Here is a 14,284-nt window from a genome sequence, read left to right on the forward strand (position 1 = left end):
AAAAAAAAAAAAAAAAAAAAAAAAAAAAAAAAAAAAAAAAATTCCAAAGGATTCGTAAACAAGTTTTAGGAATGGCGTAAGTTAATAAGTATAGCCAGAGATTCTCTCATTTAACTGTAGTTTCATATTATATTGCACTTAAAACGAAAGAAAAAGCTTATTATATTTAAAATATTTCTTAAAATATCAAATTAGTATATAATATATAACGATCCAACCATTTTTTTTATATAAATATATGTTGAAATACAATGCTTTTCAATTATCAAGACATTATAAATTATTTATAAATTTTACATTTAAGATTTAAGATTTAGTACTTTTCAATTATGGAATTATAAAATATTAGTAATTTAATGAGAAAAATAATAATGATAATTTTGCATTAAAGAAAATTACTTAATTCTTTCAAAATTAGTACTACTTCTTATATCCAAAAAGATTTGTTTATTTTATTGAAATTACATATTACTTCATTTCAACTGAAAGTATTAAATAATACTGTAATTATTATTATTTTTATTATTATTATTATTATTATTATTATTGTTATTATTATTATTGTTATAAATAACACTATAATTAAAATATAACTAGATACTTTTATCGAATTATTTTTAATGTAAATGTTAATTCAAATTTGTTAATACATCTAAAGAAATTAAAACTTTTCTCAATATAGTCTTAATGAATTAAAAAAAAAATTTTATTAATTATTATAATAAATTTAAAAAATCAGAACACTAGTCATCAAATTATATATATATATATATATATATATATATGCTATTACAATTCTTCTTACTAATTGTCTAATTTAAATTTTAAATATAGGTATAATTAATTTAACGTGTGAAATTTGTCAAAATAAAATAGACTATTCATTTTATGAACGAATTTCTAAGATAAAATGCAGGGAGAATTAGAATTCTAATATTATTTTTACGTAGATAAAAATATTCATAAAATACAAGTAAAATTTTTTTTTAATTATTACATTCCATATTCAAATGCATGACGATGCTTTCTTCCTACATACTGTATCAACATCGTCTGTGTTAATTTATGATAAATTTTTAATTTATTACAGCGAAATATCATTTTAAATTACAAAAATTATATAGTCAATCGAGGATTAACGGAATACCGTAATAACAGTATTTGAATTAAGAGTTAAGAAAATCGCATTTTTATATATTCAAAGTTTAAATTCATAGAAACATTATTAATGTGCTTATTAAAATTATTTACTCGTTCGTTGATTAATAAAATAATTTTGAAATACAAATGTAAATATTTTATTGTATTATTAAATAATAATTATAATTCAGATATGATCATTGCTATTCCATTCAAAGTTATAGCATGTATATATTTTTAACATATACATATAGATTTTATATATATAGAAGAAATACTTCTTGAAATTGTATGAAAAATACTTGAATCGATCGTTTAAGGACATATTATATCTTTACTTTGGTTTTTTCATTATTTTTATTAGTGATTATAGTTTTTTTATTTTTAATCTGATAATTTATCAATGATATGTTAATATAACTAATTACATGTTTTTATAAAAAATCATTACATCGGTACAGGTAAAATTGCATTTAAAATTCATTGAAATCGAATAACTTGAAAGGATTTCAGTAAAAAATCATTATTTGAAGATTTACAAATCGTAATTCGATTCATGCATATTCAAATTACTTTCCTGAGTTCTTCGATAATTTAAGTCTTCAGCAACTTCATTTGATAAAAAAAATTGAATTTTTAGAAATAATTTTATTTGATAGTACATTATATTCTACGATTTTAATTTCTTTTTAAAGTAAATATTTATTAGTATTGCCTAGGAATCTATGTATGTGTATTCATTTTAACACTTATCATCTCGATTTTGTGAAAAAAAAATAAGATAGTTTCTTTTCTCACTTAATCGAATATTTTTAAATTTAATGAACTTTTTGTAAATTATAATGTTTCAAAGACATTAAACATTTCAATGTTATGATTATATACTCAACTAGTGATAAAACAAGAAATTAATGAAAATAATTCATACCAAAATCATTTAAATAATAAAAAAATAATTAAAAGAAATAACACTACGTACTAAATATTATATATAGATATATACACACACATATATATATGTATATATATATTTTTTTTATATTATTAAAGAAAAATTTGTTATGTCAGAAAAGAGTTTTTATTCGAAAATGCGAGTAAATTTTATTAATAAAATGACAATGCAAGTATTGCGAATGAAAATATGTATAAAATATGCGGATGCCTAATGTAAGTATTAGAATGAAATTTCGTTTAAAATAAATTTTTAATATTTTATAAATATAATGTATAAAAATTCTAGTAATATTTAGATTAATATAAGAAGCTTTATCCGTTCAAATTTTGTATAAAATTTTGAATAATATAAAAACATTTTTCTTTCAATTTAGTTACTTTTTTCTTCTCATCTTTCTACTATTGTCTACGGCAACTGCAGCCCAAAGTAACTGGCGTCCCTGCATAGAAGTTAAACGCACATTACGCATACCATGCCAATGCACTGAAGCTATTTCAAACTTGAACAATACTACACTGTCGCTTGAAGTAAACTGTGATAATATTATTCTTGCTGATGATGCTTTATCCAGTCTTTCTGGTCAACCAATCGTCTCTTTCAGTCAACAATTTTGCGGTCATCAAAATCTACCCAACGAACTAATCAGTATTTTACCCGAAAATATTGAAAAGCTAAACCTTTGTAATAATGAGATTAGCCGATTAATGGATCGTCAATTACAAAGATTTATTAATTTAAATGAGTTGAGATTAGCAAACAACGCGTTAGGTGACAATCTTAATCCTATTTTTTCTAGCAATGAATTTCATGATATTTCAAGCTTGAAAATATTGGATTTGCAATCTAACGGATTACGGCATCTAGAAGAAGGAATATTTAAAAGATGTATCAATTTGGAAGAGTTATACCTTGATTATAATAATTTAACAAGCCCTCCTATTGATTCGCTCAAAGGACCAAAAGCTATAAAGGTACTGAGTCTTGCTGGAAATAATATTGGTATGTACTGAAAATATAAATACTTTTAACAATAAAAATAAAAGAAATATTTTTAGAAAATTTATGTTTTTACACGTACCTTTCCAAATGATTGAAAGTTAATATAATAAAAGTTTTTTATTATTCTTCAAGTAGTTTATATATATATATATATATATATATATATATATATATATTACATTTCAATTAATTTATTAATTAAATATAGTTGTGATTTTGTATATACTGAACGAATATATTTTTATTTTTTTAAGTGTGCATTTTTATTAAAATAATTACACGTTCACAGGAACAATACGTAGAGGTACATTCTCAATATTAGGACGGACTCTTTTACATCTTGACTTAAGCAGCAATGAATTATTGCACTTTGAAGATGGAGCTTTAATCGAAATGGTAAATCTGTTGACACTCAATATATCTCACAATAATCTGCAGCGTTTAAATAGTGATGTTTTCAAAGGTAAGTGTTCCTCTCTTTAATACTTACAAGAACTCGTAATTGATAAACTAACTTCGATGTTGTCAAAATATTTTTGAGTATTTGTAATTAATTTTTTTAACACAGTAAATCAGTAGAATAAAAATATTCTTATATGTTCAATGATATTGGGCATTCCAATAATACTTAATAACTATTAAATCTATTAAGTTAATTAATCAGGCTATTTTGTAATAAACAGTGATATAAAATGATATCATGATTATTGAATAATATAATAAAATGTATTTTAATGAAATTCTCAATTGAAAACTCCAGATTTATTCATATTATTTTATCGATTCTTATAATCCTCTATAATTTGCTTCTCATATAAATTTCTGAAATTTAAAATAATTATTTAAATTTTTAAGAATATATTATTTAGTTTTTAATATTTACTATTTACTTACTATGTAAAATATATTTTCTAATGTACAATGTTTTTAAAGTTAGTTGAATTTAATTTTTTCATTTACAGATGCTATTAAACTTCAACAACTTGATATTTCCAGCAATTTTTTAAAATATTTTCCTCTGGATGCATTACATTATTCAAAGGGAATTACATTTCTTAATATCTCTAATAATTTGATTACCGTAAGTAGAGAAATAATTATAATTAAAAATATTTATTATAATTGTTAGGAGCTAAATATATACTATAAAATTAAATAAAATTATTATGATAGAATAAAATTTATGGTGCCATTCCCATAAAATAAAATATTCGAGCCAATATTATTAATAGGAGCATGTGCTTATTTATTTATAGTTGTAGGTAAGTTATGCAAAAATTATGTAAGCATAACGAAGATTCAAAACATATATAAAACAAAGGCATTTAGATTTACTTGTTATTGAACATTAATTTAAATTTAATTTGTTCAATTCAAAAATTTCAAAATCTGTCATTCATTTTCAGGAATTAGATGATGCACATTTATCTAATTTAAAAAATCTTGAGTTTTTGGATCTCAGCCGTAATAACATTGGACGCTTAAGTACAAATGCATTTATCACATCCACATCTTTAATTCAATTAGATCTTAGTTTCAATGCTCTACGCGCGGTAAGCATATATTTTTCATATATAATTGACATTTTTTTATTTAAATTGTTTAAACTTCAAAAGATTTTTAAATAATTTTTAAACATCATAATATTATATAAAATATGTATTTGAAATTATTATAAATATCATTGTCCATAAGTAATTTTCAGACTATTGTAAAATAAACATAACAAATAATATCATAACATGATAAATTAATTTTGATAAAGCTAGATTTCATGTGAAAATTATAAAAATATTCTTACAATTTTTTACTATGCTGTATCCGCCAATGCAAGCGTTTATCAACGCATTTACATAGATTTATAAATTTCTTTTTTTAATGAATGATTAATATCTATATAAGTTTAGAAAATTTTCAACTTAAAATTCGTCTAACGAAATTATGTCAATTTAATTAACAAATACTTTACTCAATGATTTTTTTAGATATTTTATATTTTTAAATATATACAATTTTTTTCTATTGTTTACTTTTACTTTCTATTTTCTATTTTTACTTTTGTGAATTTATGTAAAATTTAAATATTATTAACAAAGATAACATAGAATCAACAAGAATTTTTAATAAAATTTTCTCTTTTTTTTCAATATTTTAGAATAATTTGAAATATTTTATTTTTATACAGATTGAAGAAGCTTCATTTGGAGGACTTACAAATCTGCAATATCTTTCACTTCGAGATAATAATATTTTATTAATGCCATCGGCATCTTTAGCACGATTACCGTCTTTAATGCATCTCAATTTAGAATTTAATCGCATTGCAGTTATTACAAGTGAAATTCTTCGTACTAGTGTGCCACACTTAACTAGCTTCAGTTTAAAACATAATCTTATGCGCGAACTTCCACCTCGACTATTTTATCATTTTAATAAGCTTGATAGTCTTGAATTATCTGGCAACATGATTTCAGAAATCGATCGGCAAAGTTTTGTAGGTATTGAAGATACTTTAACGTATCTTGATTTATCTGCTAACCAAATAAGTATTATCGACGAATTACCATTAAAAAACTTAGTATCGTTAAATTTAGCAGATAATCTTTTAAAGAAAATATCTCCTGGAATATTTAAGCATTTTAATCAATTACAATACCTAAATATCAGTAATAATCCACTTTATGGAGGATTTCCACCAATTTTTCCAAAATCTTTGATTTCTCTCGATGCTTCGTTTACCGATCTTCAAATACTGCCATCAGTCTTATTATTGAATTTAGAAAATCTTGAAAGTATTTCCTTTTTAGGAAATAAATTACAAGAAATTGGTGAAAATACATTCAAAAATCTCTATAATCTTACTAGTATCGATCTTTCTTATAATAAAATTGCGAACATAGAGTCTGAAGCATTTGTAGGTCTGCAGAACCTTTATAAATTGAATCTCCAGGGAAATAATTTGAGAATATTTGGAGGAGAACATTTTAATACCGGAACTGGTTTAGAAATTTTAAATTTGTCTAATAATGTAATAGAGTATTTATCCCCAACTGTATTCATAATACATCCGAGATTAAGAGAAATCGACTTATCTTGGAACCGATTCACGATTTTTCCGAACGAATTAATGAAAACTCTTCAATTTCTGGAAATTCTAAATTTATCCAATAATTTATTGCACACAATAAAAGAGTTCGGTTTCGCTCAAATAATTCGTTTAAGAGATTTAAATCTTTCTAATAATCGAATCGAATCGGTGGAAGAGTTAGCATTTCATAATTCAACACAACTGCAACGACTTGATTTATCAAACAATCGCTTAGAATACTTAAGTGAGCGAATGATGGAAGGTATACTTCGAATGGAAAAACTTGATTTAACGAACAATCGTTTGTCATCTCTACCTGAGAAAATCTTTGATGTGTCAAGAATTCGTAGTCTTGAAGGAATAAATCTTTCGGGTAATTTTTTTGTAGAGATACCAACGCGAGCATTGCAAAAGCAAGTAGCGAACTTAAGGTGTTTAAACATTGCTCGTAACCGATTATCAGAAATTTTTACTCAAGACATTATAAGTAGTGTGAAGTGTTTAGATATTTCAGAAAATTCTTTAAGTGAAAACACTGTTTATAGGATTCTCAGTGAAGCTAAAGTATTGCGATATTTAAATATTGCATCCTGTGGTGTTCACAAAATAACTAAATTAGAGGCTCCATTTTTACAGTATCTCAATTTGTCTAATAATGCTCTTAAACATATCGAGTCCTTTGCTTTAGAACGTACAACGATGTTGGAAGATCTTGATATTTCAAAAAATCAACTTCAAAGCTTTGAAAGTCTTCTCAATACTTTTGGTTCAATCTCTCCTTTAAAAATTCTCGATATTTCTGAAAACGATATAAAAATTGTTAACGAAAGCTCTTTAATTGGTTTTGAAAACTTAAAAAAGCTAAAAATGTTTGATTTGATAAATTGCACGCGAATAGAAAAAAGTGCTTTCAAATCATTATTTAAACTTCGAAATTTACAAGCGTTTAATTTTCCAAGGCTAGGCTATTTTGACGTCCAAGGAATAATAAAAGAAATGAATAATCTTGAAGCTTTAGACATTGAAATAAAGGATTTAAATGTGGGCAATGAGCAATTATTTATAAGTATACATCCACGCTTAAAATCTCTTATTTTAAGGGGCGAAAGATTACGAAATGTTCTATCAAGTTTGCTTGTAGGCATAAAATCACCGGACCTTTCTATTCAGTTTAAAAATACCTCGATTGAGACAATTCCAGCAACTTTACTATTTCCAGTTCCGCGCTCAACACTTATAGAATTAGATGTAAGTGGTAGTAAATTAAAAATCATTTCTTCCCAGCTCATCTCAACATTTGAAGAACGGAGTAAATTTATTCAAATAAAGGGACTTAAACTTAAAATCAAATGCGATTGTGAAGCTAAACATTTATGGAGATGGTACAAAAATATGGAACTTCAAAGGGAAAATTCCATTACATGTATAACACCCGAAAGTTTAAAAGGATATTCACTACTAAATCTTACTGAAAAGCGATTATCTTGCATTCCTGAACAAAGCACGACATTACTTCAACTCGAAAATACAGAAACAATTACTACAACGAAACGGCCTACAAGTTCAAAACCTGAAGTCATCTGGACCATTGCTCCAACAACTCAAGTAAATTTGCTTAATACAATGTTTATGTATATAAAGAAAAATGAGATTATTATAAATTTTTCCGTAATAATTTTATATAATGATTTTTCTAGTTATTTTAATTTTTCATACGACACTGTTAAATTTATTTATCAATTTTAGGACTCTAGAAATACAAAGTACAGTGTTGGAGATTCTCCTATGAATGTATCTAGCGGCATAACAAATAATACTGACGATACATTAATAATCAGTATAGTCGGTGGCATTGTAGCTTTTATCGCCATTGTTATGATTATCATTTGCATTTGTCGATTACGTTGGAGTAATCAGATGAATCAGTCTCGTATGCAAGCGGCCATGTCATCCAGTATTCACGAAGCATCGATGCTTCGCCCATCAAGCGCCTATAGTGGTAAATTAAATCAGGACTTGTATGTCAGTTCGTACAATGGTTCAACATTAGGGCATAATAATAACTCGTCAATTGTACCAGCCACACAAATACCAGCAACACCTGTTCATATGCTACCTTTCATACAGTCCTTACCAATGATTCATACTTCAAATTGTGCTCAACCAATTTATGGTTATTATGATAGTTCGCCATTACCGTTTTACGTCGCAGAATCATCCGAGAATAAATTTGACAGATAAATTATGCATTAAAATTGCATTAGAATAAAATAAATAACATAAATAAATAAATAATAATAAAATAAAATAAATACCAAATAAATGCGTGATATTTCACTTATAAGCATTTATTTCTTATATATTTATTTTCATTGGCTTTAATATTGTTGCTAATTAGAACTATAGCAAACATAGAAAAAGTAGTAGATTCTTGAGTGAAAATTATTTTAGTAAAAAAACGTCGTGAGCTCTATTATTTAAAAAGCTTTTTTATAATGGTTATTTTCCTTTAATCACTCTAATTCAATTCAAATGTAAAAAAAAGATAAAAACAATAATAGTAAAATATTAACAAAAGAATTGATTTTTAGATAAAATATTAAATGTAAATAGCATACGAAATAGATTTGCATAGTAATATTATAAAGATGATCAAATCTATATCGCAATCAAGTAATCTTCTTAAATGTAAATGCCTAATGTTTGTTATAGATTCCATTTCAATTTAATGATCTATAATTGATATATTAATGCTCATTACAAATTTGTTATAAAAAAAACTGTAAATATTTATGTATAAATTAAAGGAAACAATTATAGCGCCGTGCATATTAAGTGCTACAAATATTTAAGCAAATAATTATAAAATTTAATATATTAATGTATTGGCAATATGCAATAAGAATTTTATATTAATTTCGAGAAAACTTTAGCAGTAAAATGTGATACGATTTAAAATAAGATTTCTTATTGCATTCAATTAAATCTACATTTAAATCGGTATAAATTTATTTTCTATTCAAATATCTATTACAAGTTGTTTACTTTTATATAAAACTTAAAACTTTTATATGACATATCGTTAAATATATTATTATTAATTACTTAAATAAATATTTAATATTACAAATATAAAACTATCTTAATAAAATAATGCAAATGAATATGTATGTAATGTAAGTTATTAAATTAGGAGATAATTGTATTCATAGTCTTTTATTTAATAGATAATATAATAAAAAAAAAAAAAATTATTTATTATAAAAATATTTATATAGCCTAAAATAAAAATGTAAAAAACTATTTCTATTCTAATTTAATGACTTATGTTACGTATATGTTAGTTTGCATTATTTTATTAAGAGAGTTTAATGCTTGTCATATTAAATATTTATTTAAATAATATATATATATATATATTTATTTATTTATTTATGAAAAAAAATGTAACTTATTCTAAAAAAACTTTTATGTTCTACAGTAATTGTGTTTGAATACAGAATAAAAATATCTATTTTTGTTAATAAATAATTGGAATATAATATAAAATATAATACAAGACTTTTCAATTATTTAATAAATCATTTAAAAACAATATTTAATGACATTTGTAGAATTACAGAAGAGAAGTAATATATTTAATTTATAATGTATGAATTAATAAAAACTGAACTTTGAAAAATATATGAAATTTTAGTTTTGTATCCGTTTATTTTGTGTATTACTTTGAAACTATACATAAATCATTTTAGCGAACTATAAAAATAATCCAATATTCACTTATGGAAGAAATTAATGTATGTACCATGAAACAATGCTCAATGTCCGTTTTTTAAGAATCAGATATTCGTTAATCTGAATACTTAAATAAAAAATAATTAAACAATATAAGATAGATCTCAATCTGAATGTAATATGACTTTTGTTATTGAAGATACGTTTATTTTTCATTAATAAATAGTAATGTAATCAAGATAATTGAATTGCTCTGTACTAATGCAATATTATTGAATATTGATTTTACACAATATAAATACAATTTTATACAATATAAATAAATAAATTGTATTTAGTTACATTCATTATATACAAATCGTCTAAATACCAGATTAATAAATAAATTAAATAATAATATAAAATTAAAATTATTTTCAAGAGAACTGATAATACGTTCATATTGACATCTATATTTTCTGTCAGTAGGATACAATTATTCAAAAAAACCATAAGAAACTTGTCACAATATTTTCATTAAACAGATAATTGTAAACAACTTATTTGCACATTCGATTTCAAAAACTTGTGAATAGCAAATCAAGTAGTAGCCATTTTCATTTTATAACCATTACAGAACGAATGGACGTATCGTGGAAATGTGCTTGTTCATATTTTATAAGAAAACATTTAATTTCGGAAACATTTTTAGTCTGAGAGGCGGAGACCACAGATACAATATCCGCCTAGCTCCCTCCCCCTACTAACCCTTTACAATCTTTATCTCTCCATTGACATTGGCTGAAGCTTTAGACCCGCCTCTTCACTCGAACGCATTTTGTTATTGACATTTGCCAATTTTCTGGCTATTTCGCAGAAAATGCCTTCCATAGAATCGAAAGAAAATCCACCCGTCAATATTTATCCCAAAAAAGCTATATACTAAAGTTAAAAAATATTAATATATAAGCTTACATTTAATTAGTATTTTTATAACATATTAATTGGTTGCTTATTGTTATTGTTGAAATGTTTTTGGTATTTCTTTTTCCTTAAAATTTCTCATTTAGCGCAAAAATGTAATGACAGGTGCAATCAAGACTATCGTCGGTTATAGGTTCAATGATATTCTACGGATTCTTTATTTAAATTTCATCTATTTTTATGTAATATAAAAATATTTTTATTTTATTTTTTTTTTAAATCATTGACTGATAATTTCTCGAGTTGCAGGAAGAGAATATAATGAAAAAGAAATCATTATTAGAGCAGTGTTGTTAAAATGTCTAAGTCTTTACACACTTTTAACTTCAATTATAGAATATTTTATATAAAATAGAATTTAGTAAAAATACATATTAAAATATCGATTTGTTATAATAAAGCAAAGATATTTTTTAAAGTAATTCATAAAATATTTTTTTTAAATAAATGTAATATTTTGTTAATAATAATAATAATTTAATATTAATACAAAAGTATAGAATTTTCTTAACTCGCATGTATTACCATTAATCTTTTATTAAATTGTGAATTTAAAAATAAATTATTGTGTAGTTTAAAAGCACTATTTGATTTATTATTCATGAATTTAAAAATATTAGTCTTTAAACGCATATGAAAAGATTATTTCTAAGATATTTCTAAAAATAAAAATTTTTTAAAACATGTACACATATAATTTTCAAATATTTATAAAAAAAAATATTCATAATATTTTACAAACTTAATTAATTTTTAATTATTCTTCTTTTTTAATATTGAGTAATTAGAAATAGAAAACAAACGTAGAAATGTAGGTATTAGAAATTAAAAAAAATTTTTTCTCTTAAACAGAACGCAATGTATTTTAATGTTTGAAATTAGAAAAAATTATCAGTAGAAATATGTTTAAATATTTTACGAATCTTAAAATACGTTATACTTTAATATTTATAATCTTCAGAGTTTAAATTTATTTAAATACAATTTATTGTTGAAATATTCACCTTCATCCTATTACTGTACAGTAGAAAATATATTTAGAAATTAAAGAAATTCTATAACAAAGAACTAGAAAACAATTCATATATTTAAAAAGCATACCATTAACAATGTATGTAAGCATGATATTTTTCTGTTCGTGAAATTTCACTTTTTTTAACATATTATGTTCCCCTTTTCAAATTAAATTTGTAGAAAAACATTACAAACTTTTCAATAAACTATTAGTAGCTTCATCATATTTTCATACACTTTTTTTAAACCTATTATTTCTGTTTCAGTATTTTCTAATCTCATTCAAACATTAATATGTTACATATGTTAATACCTTATGTATTTAAAATGATAAAATTATACTAATTTCTATTTTTATTTTACTCTATTTCTCTATAATTATTCATGTATTATTATAAGATTCTGTTACTTCTATAAATTTATTAAATTCTTTATTATAATTCGAATTTACGGCAGAACGTTTTTTTTCCCGCTTTTCTGCAATCATACGTTTTTTCACATATTCATCAAAACGTTTCTTTTCCTCGTTAGCCATTAATAATTTGGATATGTTCAGTTGATCATCTTTGCTCATGGAAATTGCGAACGTATCTTCTACTTTGTTTATTTCTGATTTTTGTATTTTAAGCATTGAAGTTTTAATCTAAATGAAAGAATTCAGATTTTGAATATTTATTTTTAGAAAGATTATATTTACTTAATGATAAATAGCAATAGAAAACAGTAAAAATAATGTTAAAGTGATTTTAAATAAATTTTTACAAACAAACTTAATTTCAATAAATTTAATATTCTAGTTAATGACATTTGATGAAACATTTAATGAATTGAAGAATCAGTAGTGATAATTTAAAAATATTTAATCAATTGTCTGAAGTAATACAAAGTTTAATTATTACATTCAAAAGAATTGATAAAAAATGAATTGATAGAGAATGTACAATGACAGTTTGTATAGAAAAGTAGAATAGTAACTAATACTGACTACTAAATTAGCTACGAAAGTCTTAAAACAACTCTGCTGTTAGCTTTTATTCAATAGTTATTAGAATATTTAAACACTTCGATTATATGGTCAAATTTTAATCATTATAGATAAATGTCACTACTTATGTTTTCTTAAATAAATGTTATTACACTACTTATTACTATTATTTAATTACTAATTTGTCTATTAAATTTAAATAAATAATTGATAAATAATTCACCTTATTCATAACAGTAGCCTGGTTAAAACCCATTACATTTTGCTGCATTTCAGGTACTATTATTTCATTTTCGTTGCTCTGATTTTGATCATTTAAACAATTGTCATTGTCCGTTTGTTCACTTGTCAATTCCAAATCTATATTTGAAAAATGATTTTCCATTTCTTGCATTGTACTAAATTTTAAATCTTTAATAAAAATTATTGGAGGAACTTGTCCAATTATTTGAATCTGAGATAATTCATGCTGCAAATGACCAGCAGCATTTTCTAATATCATATCTATATCATTCAAATTTTTAGTTGAAAACCAATATACGTTAATCCTACTAAAGTCAAGACTAACCTGAACCTTAGTAATTTCAATTTCTTTGTCTAATAAATTTGGAGCAACTTCTCCAGTAGCCATTAAATCGGATATATGCCTCATAAATATCCTATTTAAAATTGTTACCCTCTTATTCTTGTAAAAAGACGTTTGCGTTTTTTGTTTAATATTTTGACCCACAGGAGTTATAGGAACATTAATCGTTTTTAATTTCCTGAATAATTTTAAAACGAGTGTTAGGTATTTTTTTAAAAGTAATATTTATAAATGCAATTGTTGGCTTACTTTTTGGGTTCTTTAAAATTGAATACTTTGTTTATAATGATTCCTTTTGGCTTAAAAACGTGCAATGCGCCGCTTGTACTTATCCATTTCAGTTGAATAAAATTCATCATAATTCTGTAAATATCAGTACAATCAGCAATTAATAATACTAAAACAGTCTTTTTGTGAAATTAATTTGGAATATACATAGGTGAGTGATTAGGAAAAATAAGGAACAGAGCGTCCAGCATAAACATTTATAATATCAAGCGATTGAAGAAAAATTAATATATTAATATGTACGTTAATGCGATAGAGAATTTTGTATAATCCTTTTGACTATTTTAAATAAAACCGTATAATATAACCGAGCCCATAAGTTACTCATAAGTTTATAAAAATTATAGAACTTTGTAACCTCAAAATATCATCTTCATAAATATAAGAGCAATCGCAGTCAGACGGAAGCATAAGTAGACGCGCGTGTGCACCCTCCGTGCACATAATAATATGCGAGCATTGACGTTAATTCGCACACAAGCGCAAAATAATTAGCGAAGCTATAACCAATGAGAATTAAGAGAGGAAAAC

General features: G+C 23.8%; 2 protein-coding genes across 2 annotated transcripts; one reads left to right on the forward strand and one right to left on the reverse strand.

Annotated features, from left to right (window-relative positions):
- The first annotated feature begins 23 nt into the window (after positions 1–23).
- LOC105364503 (chaoptin) lies at positions 24–8,659 on the forward strand. The gene is made up of 8 exons (XM_011502432.1): positions 24–76; positions 2,469–3,094; positions 3,384–3,557; positions 4,057–4,175; positions 4,501–4,647; positions 5,280–7,787; positions 7,929–8,460; positions 8,498–8,659. The coding sequence occupies exons 1-7, from the start codon at positions 72–74 to the stop codon at positions 8,421–8,423; spliced, it is 4,074 nt and encodes a 1,357-aa protein (XP_011500734.1). The 5' UTR covers positions 24–71; the 3' UTR covers positions 8,424–8,460; positions 8,498–8,659.
- A 3,265-nt stretch (positions 8,660–11,924) lies between these two features.
- Positions 11,925–14,165, reverse strand: LOC105364615 (putative ribosome-binding factor A, mitochondrial). Its single transcript, XM_011502593.1, has 4 exons — positions 13,715–14,165; positions 13,103–13,643; positions 12,346–12,537; positions 11,925–11,948 (listed from the first exon to the last, which is right to left on the reverse strand). Exons 1-4 carry the CDS (start codon positions 13,822–13,824, stop codon positions 11,925–11,927), a joined length of 867 nt encoding a protein of 288 aa, XP_011500895.1. The 5' UTR covers positions 13,825–14,165.
- Between the last annotated feature and the right edge of the window lie 119 nt (positions 14,166–14,284).

Source organism: Ceratosolen solmsi, unplaced genomic scaffold, assembly GCF_000503995.2.
Source record: "Ceratosolen solmsi marchali unplaced genomic scaffold, CerSol_1.0 scaffold39, whole genome shotgun sequence".
Taxonomy (NCBI): Eukaryota; Metazoa; Arthropoda; class Insecta; order Hymenoptera; family Agaonidae; genus Ceratosolen; species Ceratosolen solmsi.